The sequence below is a fragment of the Phyllostomus discolor genome, chromosome 3 (genome assembly GCF_004126475.2).
Source record: "Phyllostomus discolor isolate MPI-MPIP mPhyDis1 chromosome 3, mPhyDis1.pri.v3, whole genome shotgun sequence".
In the NCBI taxonomy this organism is placed as follows: domain Eukaryota; kingdom Metazoa; phylum Chordata; class Mammalia; order Chiroptera; family Phyllostomidae; genus Phyllostomus; species Phyllostomus discolor.
Genome location: NC_040905.2, coordinates 39669430 through 39693817, shown reverse-complemented (window position 1 = coordinate 39693817; position 24388 = coordinate 39669430). Strand labels below are relative to the sequence as shown.

General features: G+C 35.5%; 1 protein-coding gene across 4 annotated transcripts in view; it reads left to right on the top strand.

Annotated features, from left to right (window-relative positions):
* CENPK (centromere protein K) overlaps positions 1–24388 on the top strand; it is a 37410-nt gene that overhangs the window by 503 nt on the left and 12519 nt on the right. Inside the window, exons 2-7 of one of the 4 annotated variants that reach the window (XM_036020341.1) lie at positions 127–160; positions 1571–1594; positions 6882–7031; positions 9968–10024; positions 15285–15357; positions 19459–19505. In XM_036020341.1, coding sequence (XP_035876234.1) covers positions 6915–7031; positions 9968–10024; positions 15285–15357; positions 19459–19505 — 294 coding nt within the window. In that variant the 5' untranslated portion in view covers positions 127–160; positions 1571–1594; positions 6882–6914. Of the gene's footprint in view, positions 1–15; positions 161–1570; positions 1625–6881; positions 7032–9967; positions 10025–15284; positions 15358–19458; positions 19506–24388 lie in introns of those variants that run through there. The other 3 variants (XM_036020342.1, XM_036020343.1, XM_028521834.2) reach the window with 3 other exon arrangements.

The following is a 24388-nucleotide window of genomic DNA, read 5'->3' as shown; positions in this document are numbered from 1 at the left end:
TCATTTTTTAATCCATTAAAAACACAATTTTTCAAAATGACCTCCCTAAACCAATGCTTTCAAAAGCCTACGTAACAGCTTCCTAGTTGCCTGTTTCAAACCTATTCTCTTTACTTTTGCTTTGAGGTGGACCCCAAATACAGGGAAGGAATTGCCCATAGTAAGTGCTTTCTAAAGGTTTTTGTTTGTTTTTAATGTTAAAGACTCCCTTTATTTGGCCCCTCCTACCTAGCAAGTATCATTTCTTCTCTGACTTCTGCTCTAATCAGATCACTTTTTGTGTGTCTCACTGATTGTCATGCCTATCCTTGTCTTTCTGTCTGAGGTTTTTATGCCTTGAAAGGATCTCCACAGCACCTAGCTTTCCCCTTTACAGTTTCTCATCTGTTAAACCTCATGGCTAAAATAATGAAGATTAAGACTGGTAATGATAATGGTAGGGAGCTAGTACTGTGCACACAACACTGTCCTAAGCACTTTATTCCAGGCAGTTCTCTCCGATCTTTTCTATCCTGAATTCTGGAAACATTTGCAGCCTGTTACCACAACATAGCACTTCTCACTACCTGAAATCATACCAGGTTTTTAGTTGTCCATTTGTTTATATTGTCTCTCCTCAGTGAAAATGTAAGCTCTGTGAAGACAGACTTTTTCATAGCTATTGCCACATTTTCTGACAGATGACACACATTAAGAACATGTTTCCTGGATGAATGAATACAGCTTAGAATTCTGTGGGTACTTTCTATTACTGTACTTCATGTATATTAGTCTCTCTCCAGTAATAGTATGAGTTGTTAAAATTTGGTATTAAATGTTTTACGATAGTATCGCCAAACATAGCAATATTGTTCTTGAATGAGAAATTTGGAATTCTAGTACCAATGACCACAAAAGGTTGACTTGTTCTGTTTCCAGAAAGGGAGGTTTAAAGACACAATATGTAGGAAAGGGGGAAAGGGGGAAAGTCTAACCCTTAAATGTTTTTGTTTATTTGTATTCTAATGCTACTTTGAGCTGCCAATCCCACTAATTTGTTGACTGTCTATCCCTACATGCACACAGTTTCACATTACTTTCGCATTCTGATGATATATTTTATTGATTAGTATTATAAAATGTGGGGAAAGATCACTTTGCACTTAATTTGTAAGTTAAGGAAGGTATATTTAAGACAAACATGATTTTTTTTTACTTTTTTGCTTAAAAATATTCTAAGGTTGTTAACGACTATTTATGGCTTTGTGAACTATCTTTTTTTTTTTATTGTTGTTCAAGTACAGTTTTCTGCCTTTTACTCCCATCCCAGCCCCCCCCCCCCATCTTTTATATATAGCAAGGAAGACATTTACTGTAAATATTTTGGGATATGGCATAAGTTATTTAACCAGTCTTCTATTAGCTGATATTCAGATTATTAATAGTAATGTTGATAACTAATACTAATAACAATATTGATAACTAATACTCTGTATATACTAGGTGCAGCTGTAAGAAATTTACATAGTAACTCATTTAATTGTCAGAAAAACCCTAAGGGTTAAGTAATATTATCATTTTCATTTTACAGATAAGGAAACTGAGGCACAAACAGATAAGTGACTTGCTTAAGGTCACACAACTTGTAAGTATCAAAGCCAGGTTTTAACCTTAGATAATCTGATTGTAGAATTCACATTTATAATTATTTTTTAAATAATGCTGCAGTAAGCATACCTATGTATACTTAAGCAAATACATCTATCTAAAGGATTATTCCTAGGAACAGAGTTTCCTGAGTCAAAAGATGAATCCATTTAAAATTTTGATGGATATTGTTTATTATTCTACCAAGAAATTGGTCTACTAACCATATGCATCTCTTGGTCTACACTCTTGCCAATGTTGTTTCTTACCAAATATGTGTCATTATTTCTAGTTCAAATAAAATTAAATTTTGTTTAAATTCCATTTTTTATAAGTTATGAGTAAGGTTAAAAATGTTTTTATCTAATTTAAAAGGAGTTTGTTAGTTTTTTTCTTTGAATTTCCCATTTATGTCATTGCCCATTTCTGCTGTATTGTTTTGTTTGTTGTTTACCTTTGTATCATAAAGTAACATAAATACAAAACACCCCACATAAGCAAAGGTAAAGTTTATAAGTTATTATAAGGTAAACAACTTTATCAACATGCAGATCTGAAATAAAACTTTAATAATCACCTCAACACTCTGCCCATCTGGCCCATTCCAATCACGGCCCTCCCTCTGTTTCTACCTTCCAGAAGTAATTGATATCTTGACTTTTGTAGTGATTGATTTTTTAGTGTTTTAAATGATGGATTGTTAGTTTTGTTATATTAATTTGTAGGCACTCGTTATACATAATTGAATTGGGCAAGGCATACCATATATTATAAATATTTCCTTAGGCTTTTGGGTTTTAAATTTTAACTTTGTAATATCTGTAGTCATTCAGAATTTTTAAAATTTTGGTGTATTTTGCTTAGTTTTTAGAATGCCTTTCCCAATCTAAGATAAAGGAAAAAAATCTCCATGTTTTCTCCCTGTACTTTTTTTTATGATTTTGTTTTGATTTTTTTTGAGGGATGGAGGAGTGATACAAAGAACGAGTTACATATCTGGGCTAACTTTTCCCCCCAAAATACTATGTAGTTTGTTAAAAAGAAAGGATGGGGTCTACATGGGTCAAAATACATATATAGAAAGAAAAAGGAGCCCTGGCTGGCGTAGCTCAGTGGATTGAGCGCGGGCTGGGAACCAAAGTGTCCCAGGTTCGATTCCCAGCCAGGGTACATTCCTGGGTTGCAGGCCATAACCCCCAGCAACCGCACATTGATCTCTCTTTCTCTCTCTCTCTCTCTCCCCCCCGCCCTTCCTTCCCTCCCTAAAAAAAATAAATGAATAAATAAAATCTTAAAAAAAGAGAAAAAGGCAGCAAAGTAAATAAAATACGCTCCTATTTGGATTGTTCTTCCCTCTTAATTTACATTGTCTCCTCTCTCATATATCTTAGCTCTATAAATATGTGAATCTAGAAGGGCTTTGTATTTGTTCCATTGTTTAGTTTGCCTGTCTATGTGTTAATTGTACACTATTATAATTAGTAGTTTTATAATTTTAATATCTGGTAAGGCAAATCTTCCCTTTTTGTTCTTCATGAAGTTCTTGTCTGGTTTTGGCTCTTTGCACTTTCATATAAAATTTAGATTAGCTGGACAGGTGCCACAAAAACAAACAAAAACTTTCAGAATTTTGAAAAATTCAGCAGATCAACTTGGAGGGAATTACCATCCTTACAAAATATTGAGCCCTCCAGTCTGTGAATATATCTATTTAAGTCTTTAAAACCTCTCTGTTGATTAAAAAAATTGATTAAGCAATATAAAACTCAAGTTCATATGAATAAAAATATTTTGGGAGTTTTGGTTACTCTGGTTTGTGTTTGGTTATGAGTAAACATCCTTGTCATTCTTTATTGCTTTGTCAACCTCCTGAAAGTTGCCCAACTTTGAAACTTATGCCATCAGACTTTACCACCCGCCACTTCTCCTTGTAGCAGTGTAGCAAAATTTTGTTACACTCCTTCATTCCTTGAAGATTTTTAGCTCCTAGCTCACTGTCACCCTCTGTAACACTACCGTCATAATTCTTGGTGATCTTAATATCTGTCTAGGTGATCCTTTCAATAAGCTGACCTCTCTTTTTCTCGATATCCTTTCCTCCAGCGATTATATTCTCCACCTTACATTAGCTCTTTACTACTGTGGTGATACCTGAGAGACTTTGTCATTCTTTCAATTTGTCCCTGCATCTGTGCTGCTACACTATAGAGGAAAGCATACAACCATGTTCTAGTTTCACTTTAAATTCATGACTACTGTCCTCGAGTGGGCCTTTAATACTACCTGGTAATCCTGTTTTATCTTCTCTCATCTCTTATATGACTATTTTATACATTTTTCCCTTCTGCTGTTAAACCGCCAGTGCTTTTCTTCCACCCTCATTCATGGCTGATAACCTTGGTCACCATTTCACTGAGAAAAGGCAAGTAACCCAAATAGAACTTCCAGTTTTACCAAACTCCTACTAACACATCTACTCACCTCCCTGCATCTATGTCCCTAATATTCTGCTTACCTTCCCATTAAAATGAATAAACTGTATGTACATCTGTCTCAAGCCATCCTCTCTACTTGTGTTCTAGATCCCATTTTTCTTCCTTCTCTCCTGCATCACCAGCATTTCCTTCTCTTACTGTATCAAATAAAGATGGTATATTTTCTCCCATATTAAAAGAAAAAATCTCTTGATCCCACATCTCCCTTCAACTGGTACCTTATTTCTCCTTACCTTTAGAGAGAGAGAGAGAAAAAAAAACTTTGAAATGTTTTATACAAGCATACTGGATATGTCCAGTTCCCAGTTTTTTATTTACTCTTGATTTCAATCCAGTCAGGCTTTCCCTCACACCATTCTACTAAAACTATACTTATAAAGGTTAACAGTGGATTAATTTTTGTGACAGTCTTCAGTGAAATTATTGTGACAAATCACCCCAAAATATAGAGGTCTAAAGCAACCATGTACTGTACTCAGTGATTCTGTGCACAAGAATTCAGATGGGACTCACAGTCATCAGACAACTTGTGCACATGCATGTTTGGTGGTTGATGCTAGCTGAATGGAATCTTTCATTTTTGTGTGCACTTCTTCATACGATCTCTTTGGGCTTCATACTTACTTTGGGCTTCCTCGCAGCATGGTGGTTTGGTTGCAAGGATGAATGTTTGAGAGAGGTATAAGCTATTTTGCCTTTTATGACTTAGTCTTGGAAGTCATGTAACATCACTTCCATTGTATTCTGCTTATAAAGGCTCAGAAGGTCGTACTCAGGTTCAAGGGGAGGGTTAACAGGCTCTGCCTCTGGATAGGGAATGACAGCCTGAAATATTGCTGTGACTGTTTTTGAAAAACACAGTGCCCTATCCATATTGCTAAATAAATTGTCAATCTCTGTTTTTATTTTGACCTATCTCTACTATCTGACAGTTCCTCACTCCTTGAACACTTTCTCATCTTGGATTTCAAGATATCATACTCTTTGTTTTTCTCTCATTTTACTGGGCACTCCCTCTCAGACTATTAGGTGGTTCTTCCTTATCTCCTTAATCTCTCTAGGTCTAGAACTTTTCTCATTTCTGTATGTACTTTCTTGCTCTTCTGATCTCATGCAGCCTCATGGCTTTAAATAGCTGTATGGTGGTGACTCAAATTCTAATTTGAAAATTTCCCTTGAACTTCAGACAGGTATATCCAATCGCCTAATCAGCAGCTCCCCTAATAAACACCGGAAATTCAGTGAATTCTAAACAGAATTCTTTTTAAAAACTTAAAATAATTTAAATAACATTAGTTGATAACATAAATTTCAAGTACACATCATTATTATTCAATACCTATATATTTTATTTCATGCTCACCATCCAGAGTCCAGCTTTCTTCTTTTTAATCCTCACCTAAGGATATGTATATTGATTTTATAGAGAGAAGAAGGAAGAAAGAAAAACATCAGTTGGTTACCATTTGTACATGACCCAACCCAGACCGAGCCTGCAATCTAGGTATGTGCCCTGGCAGAGAATTGAAACCATAACCTTTAGTGCATGGCACAGTGCTCTAACCAACTGAGCCAACTGGCTAGAGCTAGTTTCCTTCTGTTACCATATATTTGATCCTTTACCCAATTTGCCCTCTCCCCAACCCTCTTCCCATTTTGTAACCACCATTCTTTTGTCTGAATCTATGAGTTCATTATGGTTTGCAAAACTGAATTCTTAATCGACACTTGCCTACATCTAGCAGAATCTGTTTTTTCCACCATCTTCCCCATTTCGGTAATTGGAAACTTCATCTTTCTAATTGCACAGGTCCAAACTTTTTTAGTAATAATCGACTCCTCTCTTTCTTTGGCACTCTATATACAGATTGTTAGGAAATCCTGTTGGCTTTAAGGAAAAAGGACTCATGGACATGAACAACAGTGTGGTGATTGTTGGGGTAGGGGATGGTATGAGGGGACTAAATGGTAATGGAAAAAAGTACAATAAAGATTAAATTTTAAAAAAGAAAATATATTCACAATTGGATATTTGGTACTGCCTCAGTATTATCCTGGACCACATCTTGCTTGGATTATTGCATTAGCTTTCAAACTGGCTTTCCTCCTTCTGTCCTTACCTGGCTGTAGTTAACCAGTTATGCTGTTAAAACTTAATTTAAATCCTGTTACTCCTCTGTTCAAAGTCCTTTAATTATTATCTTAGCCTAAGTCCTTAAAATGGCCTAAAGCCCCCATGATCTCATCTATTTTATATCTTTCTGACCTTATCTTGTGTTCACTTTCTGATACCTTCTGCTATAGTCACAGTGGCTGTTTTACTGCTGTAGGAACAGGGGAGTTGTATTCTTGCCTCAGCACCTTTGCACCTGCAGTTCCCTTTACCTGGATCCTCTTCTCCTAAGTGTTACCATGTCTCACTTTTTTATTTCCTTTATGCTTTTGCTCAGTTTCTCAACTTCTCGGTGACTTTATATTGACATCCTTATGTAAAATTAAATTGCCCTTTCCCTTAGCACTTGCTGTGTTTCTTCCCTGCTTTGCTTTTCTTCATAGCACTTATAAATCAATGGGTATACTACAGTATGTATTTTTAAAATGTTGTGGCTTATTTTTTGTTTTCCTAACTAGAATGTAGGTGCCCTTATAGGAGGGATTTTTACCTATTTTGTTCACTGTTGCATCTTTAGCTCCTATGTAAGTATCCAGCAGATAACAGATGTTCAACAAAAATAAATGAATAAATATTTTTTACTTTAGTTTTTTTATAAGGCTGAGAAAATCACAAAGGACATGTCAGTGAGTAACCAAGATATAGATCCAGATAGTACTACAGGTGTAGAAGATGTTACAGATGGTAAAGAAGAACTTATTAAACATTGCGAAGAAATGTGGAAAGATATGGAAGAAGTAAGTATCAAGGGATTAAAGTGATATATCAGTTAATTACTGTAAGACTTAATTCCATTTCAATAATAGACTTGGGAAAGAGATAATTCTGCTGATTCCTGAAAGTCATTACATTGTATGATAAGTATTTATGTAGTTTCTAGACCTATAAGCATTCATTCGATGAACTTTCTACTGGAGAAACTGTAGAAAGAAAAAAAATTACAGCAGTCCCTACCCTCAAGGAGAGTATCATCTAATGGAGGCAATAGCCATGATATTAGAATTATTGTTGTAGAAGTGCAAAGATTATACTTTAGAGCAGTCCTAAACCTAGACTGAAGGGATCAAAGATAGTGTTCTAAAAGAGGTAAAGACTGAATTCATTTCTAAAGGGTAAATAAGCTTGTGAAAGTGGGAGAGATATAAAAAGCTGAAGGAAGGAAATATATAAAGACTGGGAGAATTTCGAGAACTCCATGTAGCATGTTATGACTTATGTAAATTAGGAGAAGGAGGACCTATGGAGTGAGACCAGAGAAGTAATTGGGGCCAAGAAAATGATGGGTTTTGTTGAGTATATACTATGGGGAGCCATTGAAGGACTATAAACATTAAGTGACATGATATGTAGTTTGGGAAAATTACTCAGGTGATTTTGAAGAAAATGAATGCAGAAGAGTGAGACTATAGGTAGACAGCATTTAGGAGGCTATAGTAGTAGTCTTGGTAAGAAGTACTAAAGGGCTAATCCTGTCATTGCAAATAGAGAGAAAAATGGATTCAAGAAATATATGGAGGTGGGACCAAAAGGACTTGGAGAACAATTGTTGTGAAATGGAGGATTTATGGATAGTTTCAGGTTCTGGGTTTGGGCCATTGGTTGGTTAGTGGAGTTATTTCCTGAGACACGATTATGGAGTTTGAGTGAAAATATGGGTTAATTTAGAAAATGTTGTTTTTGAAATGTATGTACATTTTTTGAGTTAGTAAAATAAAATCACTTCCGGTACACTAAAGTATTTGATAAAAATTTGTTCTACTTGGAATAGCACAATATGTGATATAGGCCACAGACATTTTTCACATTCTTTTCTTTCTAGTAAAGTTTCAGAGTAGGGCAGATTAGCATTTTTTCCTTTTTTTCTAAATTACATTTTAACATAGATCTTGGTATTGTATATAGTTTACTGTATTTTCAAGGTAATTTTTATATATAATCGGTGTTGTTTTGCTTATGATATTTTTCAGTATAGAAATTTGAGTTTTAAAATAATTTCAATTCTTTTTTGTTGTAAGATACTACATCTGATCATAAATTCCTAAATGGGCAGATCATGGTGGGTAGTCATGCCTGAGGCAAAAACCTTATTAGTAAAAGGTTTATTTTTGCCTTAAGCAAGCTCTGTTCATTGTTTCAGTGCATATACATTGATACACCCTTGAAATAACCACCCTCAAGAGAACACAAATAAGTGAAATTATATGGTATTTGTCTTTCTCTGACTTATTTCACTTAGTATAATATCCCTCTAGGCCCATTTATGCTGTTGGAAATGGTAAGATTTCATTCTGTGTATGTTACGGACTTTTTATCTACTTGTCTTCTGAGGGGCACTTGGGTTGCTTCTGTATGTTGGCTGTTGTAAGTGATGAACATAGGAGTACACATATCTTTTCAAATTAGTGTTTTGGGTTTCTTTGGATATATATCCAGAAGTGGAATTGCTGGGGATTGAGGGGTTTGGTGAAAAAGCTGATGGGGTTAAGACATGCAACTTGGTAGCAACAAAGTAGTCACAGGATGTAAAGTACAGCATGGGGAGTACAGTCAGTAATAATGTAATAACTAAGTATGGTGTCAGTAGGTGCTTGAAATATCAGGAGGATCACTTTGTGTTACATGATTGTCCAATTACTGTGCTGTACACCTGAAACTAATATAAAATAATGTTGACTGTCAACTGTAATTGAAAAGTAAGAAAAAAAGAGAGCACATAATCTTGTTAGCTGTCCCGTAATGCAGTATCCATGTTGCTCTCTCCCACCTCCATGTATGAGTACATTCCCTCCTTAATTCAGTCACATAAAAGACGCTACAAAACTCATTTTTTTAGAGCATTTGAGATCTTGCTCCACAGACTGTGTCATTGGTTTGGCTCAAATAAACTCTTATTTTAAAATTCTCAAAAAAAAAGATACTGTAAATAGAAATACATCAAACCTTTGTTCTGGAATGTTTTGGTTTTCTAACAGTTTGGTTCTTGGACCAAGTTGTTCGTGGAAAAAAGGTCTTGGTTGTCTAACAAAACTTCATGTATTAATTTTCTACCCTACAGCCCTTTCTTGCTGTATAATCAGTCTTGCATTTCTCAGGTGACAAAGGATATTTGGTTTTTGAACAAATCACTTCTTGAACAGTTTTCTGGAATGAATTAAGTTTGAAAACTGAGGTTCCACTGTCCACTGTAACCATAAATAAAATTCAAATTACTCATAGTTTTTTCCAGATATAATCACTACTAATAGTTGTAGATTTCGTTAATGGCACAGAAACAGTGTCTCTTAGAGGCTTTATTTTCTTAAGATCTTAACTGTCCTCTTACTTCTCTTGTTATTTTTCTACAATGCTTTCCCCCTTACTCCCCATTTTTCCATTATCTGGCTTCTAATTCACCCTACTAGTTTTTGTTCTTATTTCCTGTTTCTCATACTTATTTTTTTCTGTATGGAGTCTAGTAAGCCCTTTACTTTGAATGTATTCACCATGGGGTCTGCTTGCTGTCTTTTATGTTTTCTGGCTTATAGAGCGATGAATTAAAAAAAAAACTGTTTTCTTACATCAGATAGTTGTATATTATTTTAGAGGAATATTACATTGACAAGTGTAAAAGGGGACGGGAAGGAAATTTTGGGTTACAGTGTATGACTTGTTTTTCTTTACTTTTTAAATCAAGTGTCAGAATAAATTATCACTTGTTGGAACCGAAACACTCACTGAGTCCAATGCTCAGGTATGTATCCTTTTGTTTCTATCTAAAAATAGGTAAGTGGAATTCTTTATGTTTTGGATAAGTTTATCTGTCTATATTTATCCCAAGTATAATAGTTTTGTTTATACCTGTATGCTTAATCATTTAGAAAATGCTCTATTCTTTCTGATTTAAGAGGCATATTTTGAAAACTTCTAGATTCAATGTTATAAATAAGAATATTTTATTTTATTTATCTTATTTCAGCTACATATAAACTTTAACTGTTGAGTCAATTACCCCATGGCTACTGTTTTTATAATACTTTGTTAAAAACTATAACAAAGTTTTACTTGTTCTGTGGTAAGGAGCCACAGTTATTTTACTATCTGTGTAAAATCGTAACTGATTTTACCCTAGGCTTAAAAAGGGATTAAGATATTAATTTTAATAATAAAAGACCTATGGGATTGGTTTAGGAATACACCAAAGGCTCAGTACAACAGATTAAGAATTCAAAATATGGAGGTCTGGCCAAGACGGGGGGCGTAGGTAGAAACTCTTTGCTTCCTTGCACAACCAAAAGGAGGATACCAATCAATCTAAAATCAATAAGCAACCAGAAGTGCTAGAAAGTCAAACTGCATAGAACTCTGACAACCAAGGAATTAAAGAAATAATCAACCAGTCCAACCAGACCAGTAAGATGGGCGGACAGAGAGAACCCGCAGCGAGGTGGCACACAACACAAGTAGGGCTGGCTGAATGAGACTCAGAGTTGACTGTGGACTACAGCGGTTGCCATGGTGGGAGAAACCCCCAGTCTCCTATGTGAGTCTGTTGGAAAGTAGGCTAGAGCCAAGCAGGCCAGCTGCATTGTTTCCTCTCTGGCCCACCCCCTACGGGCAGCACCATAGCACAGCAAGGAGGGTAGCCCTGCCCTGGTGAATACCTAAAGCCCCACCCCCTTACAACTTAACAGATGCATTGAGACAAAGAAATAGGGCCCAAATGAAAGAACAGAGCGAAACTCCAGAAAGAGAGCTAAGCAATGAGGTGATAGCCAACCTATCTGATGGAGAATTCAAAGCCCTGGTAATCAAAATGCTCACAGAACTGTTGGGGCTTGGTTGAAAAATGAAAGAGCAAATGAAAGATATCCAAAGCGAAATAAAGCAAAATATTCAGGAAACCAACGGTGACAGGGAGGAAACCAGGACTCAAATCAATGATTTGGAACAAAAGGGAGAAATAATCACCCAACTGGAAGAATGAAGAAACAAGAATTTAAAAAAATGGAGAGAAGCTTAGGGACCTCTGGGACAACTTTAAACATTCCAATTTCCGAATTATAGATGTGCCAGAAGGAGAACAAGAGCAAGAAATTGAAAACTTATTTGAACAAATAATGAAGGAAAACTTCCCCAATCTGGTGAAGGAAATAGACTTCCAGGAAGCCCAGAGAGTCCTAAAGAAGTTGGACCCAATGAGGAACACATCAAGGCACATCATCATTAAGTTACCCAAGATTAAAGACAGAGAATCTTAAAAGCAGCAAGGTGAAAGGAGGGAGTTACCTACAAAGGAGTGCCCACAAGGCTCTCAGCTGATTTCTTAAAAGAAACCTTACCAGCAAAAAAGGGATGGAAAGAAGTGTTCAAAGTCATGAAACGCAGAGACCTCCATCCAAGACAACTCTATCCAGCAAAGCTATCATTTAGAATGGAAGGGCAAATAAAGCGCTTCCCAAATAAGGTCAGGTTAAAGGAGTTCATCATCACCAAGCCCTTATTATATGAAATGTTAAAGGGACTTATCTAAGAAATTGAAGAAGATAAAAAACTATGAACAGTAAAATGACAACAAACAGCTATCAACAAATTACCGCCCCCCCCAAAAAAAAACACCAAAAACTAAGCAAACAACTAGAACAGTAACAAAATCAAAGAAATTGACATCATATGGAGGGGTTTCAGTGGGGAGGAGAGGAGTGGGGGGAGGTACAGAGAATAAGAAGCATAATTGGTAGGCATACAATAGATGGGGAGAGGTCAAAAATGGTATAGGAAACAGGGAATTCAAGTAACTTATGCGTACCACCCACAGACATGAACTAAGGTGGGGAATGCTGGAGAGTTGGGGGGTGCAGGGTGGAATGGGGATAAAGGGGGAAACATTGGAAAAACTATAATAGCATAATCAATTAAAAATACTTTAAAAATTTTTAAAATATGACAAAGATGATAGTTCCAATGTAGGGGAAAGGGATGAATTAGTTAATAAATGATACTGATACAACTAGATAGCCATTTGGGAGAAAGTGAAATCCAACTTCCGTATTTCACTACATAATCAAATTGTGGATGGATTGTTATAAAAATCTTACAAGAAAAGCAAGGAGACTGCAGTTTAGTGACACGGGAGAAATTCTTGGCTCTTAATAAAAATCTAGAAATTATAAAAGAATACTTATATGTATTTGATCATATAAAAAGTTAAAAATGTTTTAGAAATAAAAATTCTAAGAATGAAGTCAAATATGCAAATGATTTCGATGAAAGTTCTTTAAAACTGACAGGAGCATGTCAAAAGATCATTGAAGGCACCTAGCTGGTATCACTTGAGCATCAAAAGGAATAATGTCTTAAATTCATTATAACACTATGGAAAAATTACAATCAATAAGAATAGTAATGCTCAATAAAAATGAGAAAGAGAGAGAGAGAAAGAAGGGGGGGGGGACTAATTTATCTTTTTTGGAAATATGTGTTTTACCAGAACTTGAATCTAAAAATTGGTGATAAAGAATTAAGCCATCTTTTGTAAAAAGAACAAAATTTGTAGCTGTTAATAAATATAGAGCTCCATTGTACAAGGTAAAACTGCATAGTGTGTTTGGAAGCCATTAGTATATAAACTGTCATCTGTGTTTTCTTGGGAAATGTGTTCTTACAGTGTAGAAATTGAGACCTACTGAAACAGAATCAGTAGGGATTGGGCCTATAAATTTCCTGGATGATTTTCATGCACTGAGCCAAACCCTGGCTTTGAGGGCAATACTTAGGTAAGTTTTAAATAATCAGGATCTTGCGATAGTCAGTAATAAGATAATGAATGCACAAAATGTCTTTTCCTGTCATGTCTTCTCCCCAGTATTACCTCAGCTTTGATGGTTCTCTAAGAGGATTCACAGGGCTTATTATACAATGAAGCTACTGGCTGAGGTTTATAACATTGAAAGGATATAGAGTAAAATCAGTAAAGGAAAAAAGACCATGGGCTGATGTCCAGAGGAAACCGGGCACGGGCTTTCAGGAGTGTGTTCCAGTGGAGTCACACAGACATGCTAAATTCCCCCAGTGATTTGTGGCACTTGTGAAACTGTCTACCAGGGAACCTCATTAGAGACTCAATGCCTAAGGTTATTTGTGGGTGCAAGTCACTTAAGGATCCTCTCCCTAGCAGTTACAAAAATAGCTAACAGAAGGAGAGCGGGTGTACTAGCTAAGTCATATTCTTTGCACAGTTTAGGCATAGTGAGCCACTCTTATCAATTAGGTTGGTAGGAATGAAACATCTCAAAATCCAAACTCCCAGATGCCCACCTTGCAAGCAGGCCTTTAAGGGTAATCTTAGGGCATGCTTTCTTAACTCTTTCCTGTACATCTATTAAACTTAAAAACTTCAATTTTAAAACTCAGTTCATTTTCTAAAGCAAGAAGTTAGATATTTTAAATGAGAAAATGGCAGGATTGCTCAAAGTTTTGACTTTAGAAATACTATTGCTATATTTTTGTTTTAGAAAGGGTTGTTTAATCTTACAGCAGGATCAGAAATAATTTGAGTGTTTTAGCTGGGCTTTGGCGGCATAAGTGCTGTGTTTCATGAATATAGTATGAACTGTATGAAATTGCTGGGATTTATCATAGGTGAAAAATGAATATTTGGTAATTTTATATATTTTAATTATAATAATAATTAGTAATAATAATAATTAACATTTATGAATTACTTTCTAGTTAACAAAAAGCTTTTTCAGGTTCTTATTTAATTATGTATAAGAAAAGAATGTGGAACTTTCCTTTGGTAAAAATTTAAATACCTGTGAATGTATTTGTATATACTTATATAAAGTTTTCAAAGAGACTAGTTTTGTTGCTTTTTAACCTCTGACTATTGACCAATCAATAGGCAATGTTATAATACAGAGCAGGGTGTTTGAGTTACCTGCTCTGTATCATAAAAATCTGTTTAAAAAAACAATAGTTGGTATACTTTTAGTGTAAATACTCACTAAAGTAATTAGTGAGTAATACTAATTACTTTATAGTAATACTCATTGCATTTTTGAAATGTGAATTTTTTTTATGTTTGGGTACTAGTAAGAATTATATAGAAGAGATAAAAAAATGTCCTGAAATTTAACTTTAAGCATGCATAGACTTGAACTTTGTTGCCAGATTAGACCAGACAGATTTGTAATTATCAAAACTACAATGATTGCTACTACCTAATATTAGAAACATATTCATCTTAATTTATCTTTGGCTAAAGAGGTGTACAAATTGAAAACTATTGTGTAGCAAAATTGGTTTTTATGTGTGGCTTGTGGAACCAGTCTTATTGTCTCTATATATGTATTTAAAGTTATTTTTTGCTACTCAACTGAAAACAGTTGCAATTTTTCTGAAAGTGCCTGGAGAGAAAAAACAGCATCTTTAATGCAAATTTGTCTAAAATATGTTGGCAAGAAATAACATTTTTTAATCCTCACTCAAGGATATATTTATTTATTAGAGAGAGAGAGAGGGAAGGGGAGAGAAATGTGAAAAATAAATATCAATCAGTTGCCTCCTGTATATGCCCTGACTGGCGTTTGAGCCTGCAACCTAGGTATGTGCCCTGACTGGGGATCGAACCCACAACCTTTTGGTATACAGGATGGAGCTCCAAGCAACTGAGTCACCCAGCCAAGGCTACTTATTATTTTTTAAAAATAAATATTAATTTAGGGAATAGACTTAATGTAATTAGGTTTTTTTTTAGATTAAGGGGTGAAATAGAAGTGATCATTTTTTAATAATATATCACTGGTATAACTGGCAATTTATGAGCTATACTTGGTGTGATTTAAAGCAGAATTCTGTTTGGAGTGATCATTTTTTATAGTTTAGATGACTATGTTAGCCATTTATGCTAAGACTTTGTATTAAAGTATAAAAAATGTCTACATGTTCATGTATGAGTAACTATGAATATTCTGCAAGAAATAATTTTGTTTTATTCTCGTTCTTTTTTATAGCTGTCATTATTAATTATGCAAATGAAATGTTTAACTGCTGAACTCAGTCAATGGCAGAAAGAAACTCCTGAAAGTAAGATTCTTATTTTTAGAAAAGTTTATATTTTCATAAACAAATTATAAGTTAATTTAATGATAGTAAGAAGAATTACAAGATCCATTTAGCCTTCTTCTTTTTAATCTTTTTTTAAAGATTTTATTTGTTTATTTTTAGAGAGAGGAAAGGAAGGAGCAGGGGAGAGAAACACTAATGTGTGGTTGCCTCTCGTGTGCCCCCAACTGGGAACCTGACCCACAATCCAAGCATGTGCCCTAGACTGGAAATCCAACCTACAACCCTTTGGTTCACAGTTCAGCACTCAGTCCACTGAGCCACACCACCCAGGGCTGTAATTTGCTTCTTAATGAATGAAACTTACCTAGTGGAAAAGTATTTTAGAAACTGATTTATGTACAGGGAACACAGATTGTGTATTGTCTTTTGATTTGTCAAGCTAAGACCAACTATATGTTTGCCTTTAGTTGAGAAATAGAAGATTGCTTAAAAATCTTGTTAAAACATCCAACGAGGAGATGTCTTTTTGTTATAAAAGCCTACATTTCTCTATGCTGTGTATGCTTGTGTATAATATTCTGTATTTATTGCACCCTCTTTTTCTATATATGTCTCCCTTCCTCTTTCTGGTGATTCTGTCTCCTTTCCTTTAATTCCCGCCATTTTCCTTCTTAGTCTCCTCGGTAAGCTTAACATTCTCTATGCCAATTATGGGGGGTTTTCTCTTCATTCTCTTCCCAGACAATTTCATCTGCATTCTTGGTTGCAATTACTATATCCATGCCAAATGTCTACCATTGTTCCACATTCTCACCACCATATAGTAGTCTTTTTAATTTTAGCACTTTTGATAGGCATATATACAATTGTGATTTTAATTTGCATAACTGTATATCCTTTTGCCTTCTGAGCATTATGTTGAGCATCTCAGAAGCTGCTAATACTCTGCCTTTCATATGTTGGTGTTCTCCAGAGGACTGTTCTTAGCTCTTATCACTTCTTAATCTAAATGCTATTCCAGCATTATATTTTCTGCTCCTGTTTTTATGTGTTATATTAATGATGCCTATATTAGGTTACTAAGTCTGCCATCTCAAAGTACCATGGACTGGGTTTTGTTTCATCTTGTTTGTAAGTAGCAGAACTTTATTTCCTCACAGTTCTGTGGTCTAGAAGTCCAAGATCAAGGTATTGTGTTCTTCTGAGGTCTCCCTTTTTGGGTTTGCAGATTGCCATCTACAACTAATGTGTTAACATGGCCATCTGTCTGTGTATCCTAATCTCTTTATATATGACCTCATTTTAACCTAATTATCTTTTTAAGGACCCAATTCCAAATATAGTCACATTCTGAGGTACTGGGGATTAGGACTTCAACATTTGAACTGGGAAGGGTAAGGGATAACACAATTTCCATAACAGTTTCCAAAACTAGATTCCCAAACCAGATTTCACTGTAATGTCACACTTATATCTCTTTCTAGCTTCTAGATATCTTCTCCAAAATATTTTGTAGGTACCTTAGATTCATGAACTGGTCTTCATTCCTGACCCATTGAATGGACTCTATTTGACCTGTCATAAATTTGAGTACTTCTGAATTCTTCTTTTATATTTCACATAGAGCCAGTTGTAAAATATTGAACTCTATTTCTACAGATTTACTTTAGGCCTTCATTCCTAATCCATCAGTTTATTATAATACACTTTTTACTTCTCAATTGAGTTTTTTTTAGTTAATTGTAGAAATTTTCAAATTTAAAGGGAAGTTAAAGGTCTGACTTTATTCTTTTGCATGTGTATTATCTAGTTTTCCAATAGGATTTGTTAAGGAAACTCTCCGTGTCCTCATTATCATAGGGCCCTCCTCAAAAACCTTTTGCCCATACAGTAAGGATTTGTTGCTCAGCACTCTGTTTTGCTCATTCTGCTGGTCTCTGTGTCTTCTCCGTGCCAGTAGCACTGTTTTGATTGCTGTAGCTGTGTAGATGGAAATTAGGGCATGTGAAACCTCCAACTTTGTTCTTTTTGAAGATTGTTTTGGCTCTTTGAGATATTTCATGTGAACTTTGGGATCATTTTCTATTTCTATAAGACAATTTACTGGGATTTTGATAGGGATTACATTAAACCATTAAGTTGCTTTGGTTCATATTGACATCCTAGCAATATTATATATTCTAATCCATGAACATGGAATGTGTTTCTATTTCTTGGTGTCTTTAACTTCTTTTGGCAACGTTTTGTACTTTTTAGCACACAAGTTTTTTCTTTCGTAGGTAAATTTTTTCCCAGGCATTTTATTCTTTTTGATGCTATGTATCGGGAAACTTTTTAATTTTTATTTTTCTTATTATCATCATCCCTGACATATATACTTGGTACTAATAACACTGAACACACAGGCTACCTTATTAGTCAAATACCCACCTAGCTAGTTTAATAGGCTGTCACACTGGAAGGACTTTAAAACTCTTTGTGCCCTGACTGGTGTGGCCCAGTGGATGGGACATCATCCTGCAAACTGAAGGGTTCCCTGTTAGGACACAGGCCTGGGTGGCATGCCAGGTCCCTGGTTGGGGGCATGCAGGGAGGTGCACATCTATGTCTCTCTCCCTCTCTCTCTCCCTACCTTCCCCACTCTGTAAAAATAGATAAATAAGATCTTTAAGAATAATAAAATAAATAAAATATAAAAAAGTCTTTGTATTCTTAGAACCTGCCATGTTGTATTGGTTGAAATGATTGTTTGAATGGATATGGAAAAACTACTCTTGGCCACACTAAGAGGGAGATTTTAAAACTTTATGTTCTTAGACTCCTCATTACGTTTATTGAAGTGATTTAGTACACCCGGTGGCTGCCTGTATCAGTCCTAATACAGGGCCTAGGACGCACATATAGGAAACTCTTGACTATTTAGAAGACCCTCTAAGATAACAGATAATTTAGAAATTTTCAGTAGCATATCACTTGAGAAATTTTAAATAGCACTTTATTAAGAAACGTATTTTTTAAGTATAAAGGTTGAACTCTTCTAAGTATAAGGATTTAACTTTGCCAACAATTTAAATGAAATAATAGTTTATACTTATCAGACTGGCAAAAGTTTTAAACAAGTTTATAATATCATTTGCTGTTTTTTATTCATTGCTCATGGAACTTTTTAGAAAATAATGTGGCAAACTATATTAAAATTCAAAATACACTTTTTTGTGTATGTGAAATTCCATGTCTGGAAATCTATCCCATAGAAATGAAAACACCAATACAGAAAGACATAAATAAATGAATGCTTATTGCATCTTTTTTTTTTTCATGGATAAAAACTAGGTGCAAAATTAATGCTCAGTTAATATCAAAATCACGCGATACATTGTTATATTCACCCTATAGAATATTGTGCAACAATTTATTTATTTTTTTAAGATTTTATTTAGTTACTTTTTTAGAGATAAGGGAAGGGAGTGAGAGAGGTGGAGAAACTTCGGTGTGCAAGAGATACATTGATAGGTTGCCTCTCACACACCCCCAACCGGGGACCTGGCCTACAACTTTGCCATGTGTCCTGACTGGGGTCAAACCCATGACATTTTAGTTCGCAGGCTGGCACTCAACCTATTGAGCCATACCAGCCAGGGCTTGTGCAGCAATTTAAAATTATGAATTAGATTTACACTAGAGAAATGAGGGTTTTGTTGAGTGAAAGTAAGATAAGAATAATATATATGATATCCCATTCTTGTAAAACCAGCAATGACAAAATTAATAACCTTTGCATGTATGTATATAGATATATATGTAAACATATATGTATATATGAGTAAGATCATAGGACTACAGAAGGAACACATTAGAAATTATTACTTTTGAGTTTGAAGGATTAGGGAAACAAACTAAAGGCTCTAAGAAACAAAATGCATGTCCCATTTGTATAAAATATATGTTGGTTATATATTGTATATAAAGTTCCTATGTAAAAATAATTTCATAAACTGCACATATTTCAAACATTAAGTGGGAAGGGAAGGGGGTATCTGAGAAACCAAAAAGTCAAATTCTTGATTTTTGACTAAGTTAACTTAGCATATGTGTAAGTTTGTTTTTTTGTTTCTGTAGTACTTCCACTGAATGAAGAATTTCTGGTATCATTAGGAAAAGAAGAGGTAAGTCACTTAATGAATTTGTAGAACCCCGAATAATTTATAACTCTAAGTGTTTTATATAAGCTCATGGCATAAGAAGTGAGAGAAAACCACTTTAAAGCCATACAATTTTCTAATGTATGTTTCATTGTGTTCTATTGAACTGAATATTTTTTGGACCTCTGATTTTTATCACTATTATTATTATTATTTATTTATTTTTAGACAGGGGAAGGGAGGGAGAGAAACATCAATGTGTGGTTGCCTCTCGTGAGCCCCTAGTGAGGACCTGGCCCACAGCCCAGACATGCCCCCAGACTGGGAATCGAACCTGGGACCCTTTGATCCACAGACCTGCACTCAATCCACTGAGCCACACCAGCCAGGGCATTACTATTATTTTTAATACTTTTTTAATGTTTGATATACAATATCATACTAGTTTCAGTATACAACCTGGTGACTAGACATTTGTACAACTTACAAAATTATCACCCCAGTGAATCTAGTACCCATTTGGCATCATACATAGTTATCACAATAGTATGGACTGTATTTCCTATGCTGTACTTTCCATCACCATGATTATTTTGTAATTACCAATTTGTGCTTCTTAGTCCCTTTCCCTTTTCTACCCAAACCCCCAACCCACCTCACATCTGGCAACTGAGAAAATATTCTTTATATATATGAGTCTGTTTCTGTTTGGTTTATTTTCTTCTTTAGATTCTGCATGTGAGTGAAATCATGTGGTATGTTATCTCTGACTTGTGATTTCACTCAGGGCTAGACATGCTCTCACTGATGGGGTAATTTCATTTTTTAGGGCCAACTAATACTCCATTGTATATGTGTACCACTTCTTTATTCATTTTTCTATTGATAGGCATTTAGGCTACTTCCATGACTTGGTTGTTGTAAATAATTTTGCAAGGAACATACAAATGCATGTGTCTTTTCAAACTAGTGTTTTGTGTTTCTTTGGAGAAGGTCTTTGGACAAAGATCCTTCTTTGTCTCTTGTTACAGCCTTTGTATTAAAGTCTGTTTTGTCTGGTGTAAGTATTTCTATCCTAGTGTTGTTGTTTTTTCCATATTCCATGAAGTTTCCATCCCTTTACTTTTAATCTTTGTGTGTCATGTGATCTGAAGTGAGTTTCTTGCTTTCATATCTATTTGGCCATCCTGTGTCTTGGTTGGAGTATGTAGTCCATTTGTATTTAAAGTAATTGTTGATAGATATACATTTATTGCCATTTTATTTTTCATATTTTTATTTCTTCTTTAAAAAGACCCTTTAACATTTCTTGTAATACTGGTTCGGTGATAATGAACTCTTTTAGATTTTTCTTGCCAGGGAATCTCCTTATATGTTCTTCCATTTTAAATGATAGCCTTGCTCAGTAGAATAATCTTAGTTATAGGTCCTTGCTTTTCATCATTTTGAATATTTCATGCCACTCCATTCTGGCCTGCAAAATTTCTATTGAGAAGTCAGTCTTATAGGGGCTCCCTTTGTAGGTAACTATATGCTTTTCTCTTGATGCTTTTAAAATTCTCTCCTTGTTTTTAACCTGTAGCATTTTTGTGATGTTGTATCTTAGTGTGGCCTGTTTGGGTTCATGTCATTAAGGACTCTCTGTGCTACCTAGACTTGTTTGTCTATTTCCTTCATCAATTTAAGAATATTTCAGTCATTATTTTTTCAAATAGGTTTTTGATTCCTTGCTTTTTTTCTTCTCCTTTCAGCATTCACATGACATGAATGTCAGTATGCTTGATGTTTTCCCAGCAGCCCCTTAAATAATTTTTTAAAATTCATTTTTCTTTTCCTGTTGTGATTGTGTGTTTTCTGCTACCTTATCTTCCAAATCACTGATTTGATCCTTAGATTCATCTAATCTACTGTTGATTCCTTCTAGTGTATTCTTCATTTCAGTTATTGCAGTCCTCATTTCCAACTAGTTCTGTATGTTTCCTCCTTTTTTATTTTTCTAATTTAATTTATTTATTTATTTAAGATTATTTATTTATTTATATAGAGAGGGAGAGGAGAGAGAAAGAGATGGAGAGAAACATCAGTGTGCAGTTGCCTCTCACATGGCCCCCACTGGTAACCTGGCCTGCAACCCAGGCATGTGCCCTGACTGGGAATCAAACCAACAACCCTTTGGTCTACAGCCTGAGCTCCATCCACTGAGCTACACCAACCAGGACGTTTTCTCATTTTTTATGTTTCCTGTCACTTTGTTGAAGTTCTCACTGAGTTGATCTATTCTTCCTCTAAATTGATTGAACATCCTTATAACCAGTATTTTGAACTCTGCATCTAGTAGATTGCTTGAGGTCTCCATTTTGTTTAGTTCTTTTTCTTGAATTTTGTCCTGTCCTTTCATTTGGGATATGATTCTTTGTCGCCTCATACTGGCTGCTCTGTTGTATTTCTATGTATTAGGTAGACCTGCTATGTCTCCTGGGCTTGGTAGAGTGGCCTTGAGTAGTAGCAGGTGCCCTGTGGGACTCAGTGGTGTAGCCTCCCCTTCACCCGAGAAGGGCACTCCAGGTACACCCACCATCTGGATTATGTGCACCCTTCTGTTGTAGTTCAGCTTTAATTGCTATATGCATATCAGTGGAATGGACTGACCACCCCCGCACCACCCCAGCCAATGGGCTGCAATGACCATCCATAACTATGGCAGGGAAGCTACTGGTCAAGGGCCAACCCCATAGAGCAAGACTTGCTTCAGCAGGGCTTTGCTATTTGCCAAGTCCATCCCTTGAATTTGTCGCTTATGGAGGAGGTTGAGTATTGCTCTGGCTTGGTCTGAAGCAGCGCACTCAGTGGGGCCTCCTGGGAGGTTTAGGCCAAGGCGAGCTGCTTCCTGTGCCCTGCCCAGGGCCACCAGGCATGACTTACAAAGCAATCTGCAGATGAGTACCACTTGAACTGTACTGGGAGGAGCCCAGGACAGGCTAAGCTGAGAACTGAGGTTGGCTGCGGCTAGTGCCAGCCTCGGGGTTGCTTGCAAAGTAGTACAGGGGTACACAGAGGCCAGATACTACTTGTTAGGGGTTTGTGGATATTAGAGAGACTTGAGGAGAGTCTGTAGCATGAGCCTAGACAGACCATTTGTATGGAAATGCCACTGGAATCAGCTTGGGTGGATCCAAAAGTTTGATAGGATAGGGTCACAAGTAATCACAAAAGATAGGGTGAACAGTTTTAGCCAGGGTGATGGAATCTCGGATATATACTGCTGGAATTAATGCCACTTGATCGTGATGTGTTATTTTTTAATGTATTGTTCTACTCAATTTGCTAATATTCTGTTTAGGATTTTTGCATCTGTTTTCATCAGAGATATTGGTCTACACTTTGTGTGTGTGTGTGTGTGTGTGTGTGTGTGTGTGTTATCCTTGCCAGATTTTGGTATCAGGGTTTTGTTGGCCTCATAAAATGGGTCAGGAAGTGTTTCTCCTTTTTCAAATTTGGAATCGTTTGAGAAGGATAGATATTAAATCTTTTGAATGTTTGTTAGAATTTACTACAGAAGTCATCTGGTCCTGGACTTCTTGAGAGGTTTTTTTTTGTTTTGTTTTTTTATAATATTTGTCATTATTTTATTTTGGTGAATCCCATGTTCTTAAGTCATGTTCTTTTTTTTTTTTTTTTAAGATTACTTATTTATTTATTTATTTTTAGAGAGGAAAGGGGGCGGGGAGAGAGAGAAACATCAATGTGTGGTTGCTGGGGGCCATGGCCTGCAACACAGGCATGTTCCCTAACTGGGAATAGAACCTGCGATGCCTGGTTCGCAGTCCACGCTCAATCCACTGAGCTACACCAGCCAGGGCGAGAGGTTTTTAATGGTTGTTTCAGTTTCTTGTTGATCAGTGACTTTTGATTTTCCAGTTCTTTATGATTCAGTCTAGGAGGGTTATATATGTTCCTAGGAACTTATCCATTTCTTCTAGGTTATTGAATTTGGTGACATATAGGCTTTCATGGTATTCTGGTAGGACCCTTTGTATTTATGTGATGTCTGTGGTAATTTCTCTTTCATTTCTGAATTTGTTTATTTGCATCTTTACTTTCTTTTTTCCTTAGTGAGTCTAGTCAGAGGTTTGTCAAGTTTATTAATTTTTCATTGAACCAACTCTGTTGTGTTAATTATTTGTATAATCTTTTTCTTATTTAATTCTGTTTATTATTTCTTTCTGCTGACTTTGAGCTGCTTTTTTAGCAGCTGCCACTCTCTGCCTTTTTATTGGTGAATTCAGTCGATTAACATTCAGGGTAATTATTGGTGTATAAGAATTTTCTGCAGTCATTTTTCTGGTCCTTTTCCTTTATGTTTCTATTGGTTTTTGTTTGGTTGTATCCATACTTCTTTCCTCTGTTTCCTCTTTTTTAAAACTATATGTCTTGATATGGGGTTTTTTGTGTATGGTAACCACTAGGTTAAAAAGAAAGTTTCATATATATGGTAGTCCTTTTTCTCCTGAGTTCATCTAATCTTCACTTCTCTTTGCAAATTCAGACCTTTACCTACTCCCCTTTTATGTTTTTGTTGTTGCAAATTATCCCTATTTATGCTGTGAGTTTATTTCTGAATTTCAGCTATTATCTTCTTCATACTGCCCGCCCCCCACTTTTTTTTTTAAAGATTTTATTTATTTTCATCCTTGGCTGGTGTGGCTCAGTGGATTGAGCACTGGCCTGCAAACCGAAAGGACACTGGTTCAGTTCCTGGTCAGGGCACATTCCTGGGTTGCGGGACCTGTGATTGATATTTCTCTCCCTCTTTTTCTCCCTCCTTTCCCATCTCTCTAAATAAATAAATAAACAAACAAATAAATAAATAAAATCTTAAAAAGAAGATTTTTATTTATAAATAAATA